The 12068-nt window shown below is 36.7% G+C and overlaps 2 protein-coding genes across 2 annotated transcripts; both read left to right on the plus strand.

Moving 5' to 3' along the window:
• On the plus strand, nt 1–2946 carry LOC105044736 (probable xylan O-acetyltransferase 10). Its single transcript, XM_010922726.4, is given in 7 exon segments — nt 1–116; nt 119–199; nt 292–505; nt 1097–1268; nt 1368–1573; nt 1640–1798; nt 2399–2946. Coding segments are annotated over 7 exon segments (1272 nt in total). The 5' UTR covers nt 1–19; the 3' UTR covers nt 2742–2946.
• A 4206-nt stretch (nt 2947–7152) lies between these two features.
• Nucleotides 7153–11687, plus strand: LOC105044737 (probable xylan O-acetyltransferase 10). The gene is made up of 6 exons (XM_010922728.4): nt 7153–7627; nt 7722–7935; nt 9228–9399; nt 9501–9700; nt 9788–9946; nt 11222–11687. Exons 1-6 carry the CDS (start codon nt 7444–7446, stop codon nt 11562–11564), a joined length of 1272 nt encoding a protein of 423 aa, XP_010921030.1. The 5' UTR covers nt 7153–7443; the 3' UTR covers nt 11565–11687.
• The last annotated feature ends 381 nt before the right edge of the window (nt 11688–12068 follow it).

Consider the following 12068-nt stretch of genomic DNA (forward strand, 5'->3'; position numbering starts at 1 on the left):
CTCCACCCAAAGAGCTCAGATGAAAACCCCTTCCTTCCACTTCATGAGCTCTTCTCTCTACCTCATCTCCCTATCCCTCACCATATTTCTAGCCTTCCTATATGCCGTGGGTTTTGCCTCATCCTCAAGAAATCATTTCTGAGCTCTAAATTGCTTGAATACTCGTCTCAAGTTCAAGAAAAATCCATATCAAAACAAGGTAAGAAAGAGAGGAAAAAAAAAAAAAAATTTTTTTTTCATTAGGATCATAGTTTTTGCCTGCTTAGTGTACTGACTTAGAATTGGACTTAGAGAAGGATGTCGGCATGCCATTTGCCATTGGGAGGATGGAGGAGGGGTGCGACGTGTTCGATGGGAGATGGGTCTACGATGAGGTCTCAAGGCCTCACTATGCCGAGGACGAATGCCGTTATATCTCGGCTCAGACGAGGTGCCAAGCTTACGGGAGGCCCGACCAGGCGTACCGGCACTGGAGATGGCAGCCTCACGGCTGTTCTCTTCCAAGGTAAAGAAGCTGATCATAGAACTCAGGTTGGAGATCCATGATATTGCGAAAATCGCATATTTTGGATAATTATCTCATATTTTTTGCGATTATTCAAACCATTCAACCAGGGCTTGGAAATTAAGAGAGAGAGAAAAAAGCTCTTTATGGTCAATAGTTATATGTATAGATTAATCATTATTTCTTTGAAAGAACAAATTAATCATGACTAACCATGTAATTCTTTTTTCAGACTTTCTTGTATAGTTAAAATATTGCCCAATTAAGAGACTTATATTGCTATAGTTACATATTCCTTATATATAATTACTTCTAGAACAGTGCTTTTTCTGATTCCATAATTACGTCATTTCATAGATTAATAAATTTGGGGGAAGATTTTCGCTTTCTCCACTTCCCCTCTAAAAAAAATGTGAGAGAATAATAGTATCACATAACGTTCGTTATTAAAAAAAAAAAACTTTTTAACACTAATTATTTGAGTAATAGGAATAGCTTTGTCATAAAAAATAGCACTTTTGCTACAATGTGGAATTATATAGTTCTCTAGATCTGTCACTTATAAGATGGGGTCTTCTGAAATATTTACAGCTTCAATGCCACTTTTATGCTCGAAAAGCTCCGAGGGAAGCGAATGATGTTCGTTGGTGACTCCTTAACTAGGGGCCAGTTCACGTCCATGGCATGTCTCCTTCGGCGTGCCAGCTCCAAGTTTGTAAAATCCCATAATCGCTTCCGATCACATACCATCTTCAGAGCTAAGGTAATTAACTTCCGATATTCTAATAGTATCTATATAGGTAATGCATTTTGAATAGAAGATCCAATCATCTTGACACTAATGATCTCTCTATATTCATAGAAATACAATGCTACAATCGAGTTCTATTGGGCTCCATTTCTTGTCGAATCGAACTGCGACAATGCCACCGTGCACCGAATTACTGATAGAATAGTAGATGTACATCCAGAATCCATCAATAAGCATGCTCATAATTGGAAGGGAGTTGATGTTTTGATCTTCAATACATATATGTGGTGGATAAGAGACACAAACATCAAGACATTGTAAGTTTCCTCCAAATTTCATCATCTTTTTTGCAACATTTTTTGTTTACTTTTGTTTATGCTTAGGCAAAGGTCTGTCGATGGCGGCTTAGAATATGTCCAGGAGATGAAGAAAGAGGATGCCTATAGCTTGGTGTTGAAGAGGATGGTGAGGTGGGGGGAGGAGAACTTGGATCCTGAGAAGACCAGGGTCTTCTTCACAAGCATGTCACCTACTCATTATAGGTAAAGCCATCTCCCTGCCTGTAGTTTTACATTTTAACTAGTTCATAATGGTCAAGAATGGTAAGAATTAAAGATCCTTTAGTTCTCAATGGACCATGTAAGGGCTCATAAATTGGACCCACACTAGGGCCCATCATGTGGACATGCAGGCCAAACTCACTCTAATCGGGGAGGAATTCTTAGGTAGACTTAGTCTACCACAAGTATCGTAGACAAAGCCAATGAAAAAATTGCCACATCAGCAGCAACCATTTCAACTCACCTGCTTGACCACCTTAAAACTAATCTGCTATGTATTTAGGGCCCCATAATTGGGTTAATTTTGGGCCTGGCCTGGTGTTTGGTATTCCATTTTTGCAAGAAAGATGACTAAACCTGAAATAACTTCCGTGCATCAATAAAAAAGAAGCTGAAATTGCATCTCTTTCATTCATGTTATTACAAGTTAATGCAGCTTAAAAGTTTTATTTTCATGGATTTATAGTAATATTTTTGCCATGTGTAATGTAATGTGTAGATATACTATAAACCTTCCTCATTGTCCGAACAAGAGTTGGATCTGTGCATTATAATTCGACCTCTGATCTAGAAAGATGGCAGGAGTATTGAATGGGGAGGCAAGCATGACGGTAGTTGCTACAATGAAACAACTCCAATCACTGATCCAACAACATATTGGGGTTCCAGTGCCAGCAAAAGCATGATGCGAGTGGTGGAACAAGTTTTAGGCGAGAGTAAGATCCCCATTACTGTCCTCAACATCACCCAACTCTCAGCATTTCGCAAGGACGCACACGCTTCAATCTATAAACAACAATTACACGAGCTGACGCCCGAACAACTGGCCAACCCTAATAGCTATGCCGATTGCACCCATTGGTGCTTGCCGGGTCTCCAGGACACTTGGAATGTGATCCTCTACACCAAACTCTTCTATCCTTAAAAACTACGTACTTGCTTGGAAGGGTTATGATCCAAAACTCATTGGATCGTCATTCTTTTTCCCCTGATAACTTTGATTTTTTTTTTTTTTTTTTTAGACGGTATTGAATGAAACAAGGATATGAAATGATACTTGTAATGTCAAAACAGGATGTGTATTTGACATTCAGGAATGCTTCATTTTAAAGGTTTTCGTTTCCTCGGTATTGGCGTCTGCTTTTTATTTTTTGCTTTTTTTCTTTTTTTGGGGGGGGGGGGTGTGGGTTGCCCTGTTTTTTTTTTTTTAAATTTAAATTTATCAATAAAGCTCTAAATCGGATTTTTAAAAATATATTTTAAATGAAAAGGATCCGAACTAGGTATAGTCAAAAAAACACCCAAGAGGAAAGTAAACGTTATCTACTTTGAATCAAGTCACAATTCCTTGTCTTCACCTGATTCTGGTTGAATTGCTCAAATTTGGGATGAGGCGATAACCCGATCGAATTATCAGCCTGAATAATTTGTCACCAATATGAAATCCTCCTGGCTTCTAGACGAGCGGATGAGCCTCTAAACTTCGTTGTAGAAGTACGCCAAATGGAAAGCAAGGAATCCTGTAGCTTGGGCTATGGTTCTCCCGATGGGGAAGGCTTGGGCTTTGCTCCGAATAGTTAATCGAAAGAGTAATTCTTTGTACACTGCAGGTGATGTAGAAAATTCGATGTAGAATATACCGCATCATTTAATTGATCCATGTAGTTATCATTTTTCAATGCACTTTTAATATTTTGCAAGTCAATTTTTGTATGACAAAAATATCCCTGCTCTAAATATCATATTTTGACCTCGGATGTCATAATATCACCTTAAATGTCATAATTTTTTTTTTCAAAAAATAAAAATATTTTCATCATTCAAAATTTTTAATAACAAAAATATCTCTATTTTTTGTAAAAAATTATAGTATCTGAGGTCATATTTTGCCTCGAATATCATAATATCACCTCAGATGTCATAATATGAAAAGGGTATTTTTATCCAACCATTTTTCAATTTTTTCAGTTGAAAATTTTAAATGACAAAAATATCCATGTATCGTGGAAAACATCCGATATGAATATTATGATATCCTGCAGATCGGATGTCATAATTTTTTATAAAGGACAATAATATTTTCATCATATCAATTTTTTAAAAAAAATTGATCTACAAATATTAAATATATGTTAAAAAATAAAAATTATATGAATCAATAAGATGAGATGATGCACTCCATATCGGATTTTCTATATCGTTCCGTGATGCAGAAAAAATTTCTCTTAATCTGAGAGACCCAAGACAACGTCCTGCAGCCCGGCCTTTTGCAAGCCCAAGTCACAGACCCGATGTAACGTTGTCGAGGAAGGATTATTCATAAATCATATGAGTGTCATAAATCATATGAGGTATGACCATCCGTTTCTTTTTCTTTCACTATCAATTTCCAATGTCCAAATTATGCGGCCGATTTGTCATCGTCCGAGATTTTCAAATAAAATGGATTGCTTAAAGGAGAATCTTTTGGATTTTTGGTATTGTCGCCAACTATTTTTCTTTTATTAAGGGAACCATAATTATGGCCTTATAGTTCTTTTTTTCTTTAATGGCAAAATGGTAAATGTGAAGAAACAATCGTTTAGGATATATTATTTTGCTTCACCATTGTAATTCCAGTTATGTTCTTAAGCATATATATATACATATTGAAAAAGGTCTAGATGCAGTTTGGAAGAAATAACATCATGTTATCGTGGATGCATGTGGATCAGTTATGTATCATATATTATTTATGACTTTGATTTTAATCAAATACAAAGAACCCATGAGGATGTGCCATGCGTTTGACATACAACCAGTCTAACGGTCTCCGGTGTAGCCAAGTACATTAGCTAGAAGATGCAATCTAATATGATGCTACTGTCTAATCACACTTAATTCTCTGTAAGACGTAACTGTAGGTCTACGTCAAATTCCTTAAACCAAAATGCACCCTTGATTCTGATCTAATGAACTATAGCATCAAAATTTAGGTACATTTTCATAAAATTTTAAATCTTCTGGAATGGAGCTGTTTTTTATTTTTCATAGAACGGGATGCACCGTTATTCTATTCTGTTTCGACGGGACAAGGGATATCCTAAAATGTTCCGATCAAGATGCTGGTAGGACAGTCCTATCGTGATATATGGAATGATATCTCATCTCAATGTCTCGCAGGACGTCCCATTGAGATCTGAACCTTTGACATATTGTTCATTAATCATGCATCCTGAGATGTCTTTTCTTAATCTCAAGATCTTATCGGTCTAGGACAGCCATCTCTTAATACTGTATTTTTCAGGATGGTCTTGCAATTGCTATCTTACATTAATACGCCATTGCCCCAATATTGCCTTAAAATTTGGTGAGCAGAAAAGTAGGTAACAAAATCGCACTTGGTCTTCTTTTTCTTCCTCTTTCGTGGTTAGGAGGCACTTGGTCTTTATCCTAATGGAAATCTACAACTTGATTAAAGTAGGAAATCATGCATGTCAAATTAGTCATTTGAGTTGATAAGCATCTTCTGTAGGACAGTCTTGGTCAGGGTCGGTTCTGTAACATGACAAACATCATGTTCATGATGTTCTATTGTTTGTTGCTGAAGGGATGCATCATTGTGCCGCCAACCAATAAAAACTATAACACATGAATGATGCTTCAATTCTAATCCTAACACCAAAAGGTTTTCCTGCACCATTGGCATTCCACATGGCTTAAAAGAACCTGTACTGCATGCTCACAAGATCGATGCGGCTCGGTGGTAAATAGCCATTAAGTGTCACAAATTGCATCAAAAAAGTTTCTGCTTTTAAGAAGGCCTACCATCCACTCATGTGCCCTTCTCATAAAGCACTCATCTTCTTGTGACTGGTATGAAAGTAATGGAGGAAAAACTTTTTCACAGTAGGACCAGCTCTGCTAGCTTTTCTCCTTGTCACACTGTTCCAACTACAGGTAAAAAAAGATACCTTCTGGTAGGCCAAGCGAGAAGCTGTGAATGGTAGAACTGGTCATTGTTAGGGGGACGCACATTTGCTAACTGTTGACACGCAAACTCCACAAATTGCTCTCAAGAATCTCCTTGATTCATTCCTTGCTTCTTTCCTCTATTTCCCACCTAACTTGATACCAAACCATCCAGAGAAACCAGGCCCAACTTTAGCACCAAAGAAAAGCTTTGTTGCCAGATGTTGCAGTATTCCTCTCACACACCACTGCCAATGGTGGGTCACACCAACTCTCTGAGTTGCATCTGTTTTCTCATGTCAGATGGCATCTATGTAGCTTTTCTTGGCAACAGTCTGGTCCCAGAACACTATTCAAACACATTCTCCTCACGTACACAATCATCCGAATATGAAAGGAGCTTTCAGCTTTATGGCCATGCTATGTTTCTTCCAATTGAAGAAGCCATCTTCCCCACTATAAAATGCTTAATTTTATACTATTTATCTTATTTTCTTAAGCCCAAGAAATCCTTTCTGCTACCACTTGCATTATCTTCTTATATTTGGTTTCTTCCAGCTGCAGCAACTTCTCCTACCGCCACTGCTCAATTTGCCTTTTGTCCTCCCTTTCTCTTGCACGATAAACACTCCTCTCTTACTTCTTCATATGCCCGTTATTTGAACTATGTATTCAAAGTAGACGGTTGGCATGACTTCTTTATTTCTTTGTTAAAAATCACATGCTATTAGATGTATCAGATTTATGGATAAAAGAATTCTGTTCTAACTAATGAAGTATCTTGTACTATTGAATTAAACATTCTGAGATCATAAGTAAATTAAAATAATATAAAATTTTGTTTGAAAGATCAGATTATGATCCACAGATTTTTTTTTTTTTTTTTATAATGCTGACGACCAACATGACTACACCAATACCCATCGATATGGAGAGTAATTTAAATATTTTCTACGGTCGATAACTAAATATATAATATTTTGTAATATTTGTACTCAGCAGGAGACCATTTCTCTCTTGGAAGTCCACATTCTAATATTTAATCCTCAGGGCTGGTAAAACTCAATAACTACTCCGATGAGGTTGATAAGCACACCACCAATCTAGTCAATCGATATTTAATCCTAATTCTGGCTGCAACATCAAGCCTAGGCTCTTTCAAAATGCTCCCTTCCAATTCACTGTCAACTGTAGCCTTTTGTACATTATTAATATGATGTCATATGAATAGTGAATAATAAATATTGTATGTAAAAGAAACCTAACGAACATGTATATAAGATAATGTTATGATCATTTTTCAGAAATTGCTAGAAATCCATCATATATTTTAATCAGTAAATAAAATGAAGATAGATCATCTCAGAGAGACCTCACATGGCCAGAAAGTCCGGTGAGAAAAAGGAGGGAATTCCTTCAAAAAAGGCAAAACAGGAGAAAAAAAAGATCAAAGAAAATGCCTCAGACCACCAACCGTACCGATAACAATCAGCTAAATTTAGGCCCACGCACAGACCAAAAAAAATGTTATGATATAATTTGCCCACGTAATATTTTGATCCAACCTATGATTTAGCTCCATGTTCCAGTTGATGATCGAGGAAACTTTATATTCAAATCCTCAGAACAAGTTCCTACTGTACAAGCCAAAGCTTATTTTCTGCTCATAAGTTCAAATGAAGAGCCCCTCCTCTCCCCAGAGAAAAAGCTCCTTCTCCTTCTACGCCCTTGCTCTATCCTTCGTCGTCTTCGTGGCCGTCCTCTATGGTGAAGACTTGAGTTGCATCTTAAGGCAACCGTTTCTGAAATTCCAACAGCTCCAAGGCTCAGAAAAACAAGAAGAATCCATAGCAACACAAGGTAAGAAAGCCTTTTTTTTTTTTTTTTTGATGAACAAGATACAGCGAAGAAGGTCTACTCGCTTAGTATACTAATAACTCAATATTGGCCTTAGAGAAGGATGTTGTCTTACCTTTTGCCATCGGAAGAACGGAGAAGAGGTGCGACGTGTTCAACGGTACATGGGTCTATGACAATATAACAAGGCCTCACTACGCTGAGACTGATTGCCCTTTCATCCAGCCTCAGCTGAAGTGCCAAGCTTATGGGAGGCCAGACAAGGCTTACCAGAATTGGAGATGGCAGCCTCATGGATGCGCCCTGCCAAGGTTTGTGTTGCCACTCATAAGTACTTTGTTGTCGAAAAGAGAAGTGCGTTCTTTTCTTTCAGTCACAATGTTGAGATGTATAATTAAATTAAGCATGATCTTTGCTGATCACCACAAAACTGTAGTTTTCTCAAAAAACTACAAAACTGTAGTCTAGACAAAAATTTTCTATTTGTTGATTTGAAGTATTAATCTTGAAAAATTATATATTTAGGAATTATTTTATATTTTGCACTCAATAAGAAGAAATCAATTAATCTGTTAAATATGTGTGGTTTATGAACTAGTGGAGAATTAGCTTTGGTTTAGCAAAGAATTTTAACCGCTAATATTATTTTTCCTTTTTCTCATCTTCTTTTCCCGGAATGTGAGTTGCTCCAAATTGCAAATATCCTCATCAACTGAGGGAGGTATAGTCTGGATAAATGATAATCACTAACTGATAATATAATTATCGTAGTTTTTTGGTTTTCTAGAGTTTGTATGATATGTGTAATCGTATTATATAGCATGATATCTTAGTTTATTGCTCTGATAGTATTGCTTTCTTTGACAGGGAATTATTAAGCAGAGAGTTAGAAGGAGAAAAACAGAGCGATTTTTCCAAAAAACAAAAGGAGAAGAAGAAGAAAATAAAAACACACATAGATTTTAATAATTGACTAAGAGCAAATGATTGATTTAATTTATTTTTTTAGCCAGTATATCGGCACGGCTAAATATTTGCTAAAGATTTTTTTTTCTGAAAGTCGCTCGTTTTTACATGTGAATCTTCAAAAAGCCACCTGCAGGCTCTTGTTTGTAAGAATCTATCCCTGATTTTTGTTGTTCAATTCCCTACTTCCAAACTCATGAATTTTGTCATTGAAGGTTTATCATAAAAAATGAGCTTTTGAAAGTTTCAGAAAAAAAGCAATCTTAACTACTTTATGTACACATCCCTTTTACTGATTACTCTAATATTAGAAACTATGGTTAACAGTGTGCTAAATACTGTTTTTGATTTGATTCAATTACATTTCATCAAAATATTCAAGATACAGTGCGATTATGAGGCTATGCAGCCTTTTCTCCCTGAGGCAAATGGTAATAAACTAAATTTAAACTAATTTCTCCGCTAATTTCCTCAAGAAAAACTAACCAACATGAAATAGCCTAACATATATTAAAAAAACCCCATCAAAAAATTATTAAAAAAAATGAAAAACTCATTCGTTAGTAATGGCGCATTCTTAGTTAATTCCAGCAACAATCCACTGCCTCTAACGATATAAGCTCTGCACGGGTTACAGCTTCAATGCCACCTTTATGCTTGAAATGCTCCGTGGGAAGCGAATGATGTTCGTCGGAGACTCCTTAAATCGAGGTCAGTTCCTCTCCATGGTATGTCTCCTGCAGCGTGCTGTCCCTGAGGGCTTCAAGTCTATCCAAATCATTGGATCACTCACTGTCTTTAAAGCTGAGGTAATCAATAGTCCATCCTCAAACTGAAGAAGTGCTCTTTTACTACAAAGTTTTGAGTTGGATTCTTCTCCTTTGCTAATACCATAACTCCAAAAATCTAGAACTACAATACTACGATCATGTTCTACTGGGCTCCATTTCTGGTGGAATCAAACTCTGATAATGCCATCGTGCATCGAGTGAAGGATAGAATAGTTCGTGCCAGGTCCATCAACAAGCATGCCCAACACTGGAAGGGAGTCGATATCATGGTCTTCAACACCTATATGTGGTGGATGACAGGGCAAAGAATGAAGATATTGTAACGTCCTCCTCCTATCATCTCTTTGTAACATTTTTTTTGGTTTATTGTTTAGCTCTTGGTATTGATATAACTGCGCTTTTATAGGCGAGGGCCTTTCGACGGGGATTTAAAGGATATCGAGGAGATGGAAACAGAGGATGGGTATCGTTTGGCGTTGAGGAGTTTGGTGAGATGGGTAGAGAAGAACATGAATCCAGAGAGGACCAGGGTCTTCTTCACCAGCATGTCCCCTGCACATGAGAGGTATTAATCCACTCCTAACATCCATGCTCTTTGTAACGCAGTTTTGGAGGGGAAAAAAATGATGATGGTTGGACTGTAAGCAGGTCAGCTTGAATGGGAGATGGGCACAAATCAAACCCAATTTATTTTGTGAATCAGATCGAAAAATCGAAACCTAATCCAGTTCTCTTCAAGTTAGATTCGATCGATTTAATTTTAATTTTATCAATCTAACCGGTTTTGTGGATCAAATCGGATGAAAGATAATCCAAACAAATATCATAATAATCATATCCTAAGTATATTATGCAAAAAACCAATGGATATAATCTACATAGAATTTGATTGATAATCATGCATGATTATAATCAATAACACAAAATATTGACAAATCATATCATGAAAAGAAATCTAATTTCTTATATTCAATGAGGGTTTTGAAATACATAGTATCTTAGTTTTGAATCGGTTCATATTGGTTTGGATTTGGATTCGGAATTGAAGGATCCATATCTAAAACGGGTCATATTTTTGAATCCGAGCCTGGTCCAAATAACTTTGGCTCGGGTTCGGATACATTAATATTGGATCATTTCCGAATCAATCCAATCCATTTACAGCCCTAATGATGGTAAGAGTGGAGAATATGACTGTCAATGCTTTTAGGTGCCCGAGCTTAAGCTTTAGTCTAAACCTAGGTGGCGAGCTCCAAGGTATGGACATCCTAGCCCAACCCAGTCTAGCCAACCAACCCTCTTCTACACTTTGGCCAATCCTTTTGCTTTGCACTGGGCCTAGATTGTCAGGTTGAAAAGTCCCATTTCCTTTGACAGTGACTATAAGTTGTCTATGGATTTCCAAGCCCAACCTGGTCTAGCCCAGCCAACCAACCCACTCCTACATGGGCTCCATGGTTTTGACGCAACTTGGACCAGATATGGCATCCCAAGTCCACAGGACTGTACGAAGCTCTCTGCTTCCTATAGTCTGGTAAAGTTAACTAGAACAGGAGGAATATTGATATATCTTGCACTAATTTGTCAACTGTATTTATCAAAATATGACATATTTTAATCATTCACCATATCTTGACATCATCCTCACACGTAATTTTTAAGTATTGGCATCTGCTTCTCCTTTTGTGATATATGTGATGCATTTCTCCAACTTGTATGAATTTTTGAGGAAGACCAAAACATATAATTTTCTCAATAATCTTCTTCATCAATGTTAATTTAAGAACATGACTGGTTTCCACAACTAGTGGTTCGGTGTGTAACTCAAAAAACATTGCAGGAGCATGGAATGGGGAGGTGAGCCAGATGGTAATTGTTTCAATGAAACAAATCCAATTCTTGACGATCCGACATATTGGGGATTTGCTTCTAGTAAAAGCATAATGCAAGTTGTAAAGAAAGTTTTGAGTAGATCAAAAGTTCCCATAATAGTTTTGAACATCACCCAACTCTCAGAGTATCGCAAGGATGCGCATACCTCGATTTACAAGAAGCAATGGAATAAGTTGACACCTGAGCAATTGGCAAATCCTAGAAGCTATGCTGATTGTGTCCACTGGTGTTTGCCTGGCCTACAAGATACTTGGAATGAGCTTTTGTACACCAAGCTCTTTTTTCCTTGAGAGCAGATGTTTTTGCATGCAACATTATATTTTAATGACTGTAACCCAAGTTTCTTTTATTCTAAAATGACCTTTTTTTCTTATGTGTTCTATGCTAATATCCACAATCTTATGCTTAATATTACCTTGATAGTTATAAATTGTTGATAAGTCATGGAAATTATAGATGTTGTGAGGAAACTTTCTCTGGCATAAATCATTATTATGCAATTGTGACAATAAGTTCTTTCTTTGGTCAATTTACTCAAATAGAAAAGAAAGCTATTAGCAAAGCAAGTTAAGTCTAAATTGATGTAGTTTTCAATTTAAAACAATTATTTTTATGAAAGTGACTAAATTTCAATGAAAAATACCTGATTGTTGTATCAGCAGCATATTAAATAGATGAATATAAAAGCTCCGTGCAAACTTTTTAATCAATACGACTATAATTTTGGCCTTGTTCTTCTTACTCTTTTCCAATCCCTTCTCCTTGGCTCTTATGGGAAACTTTAAAAAGGCATC

Source organism: Elaeis guineensis, chromosome 5, assembly GCF_000442705.2.
Source record: "Elaeis guineensis isolate ETL-2024a chromosome 5, EG11, whole genome shotgun sequence".
Classification (NCBI taxonomy): Eukaryota; Viridiplantae; Streptophyta; class Magnoliopsida; order Arecales; family Arecaceae; genus Elaeis; species Elaeis guineensis.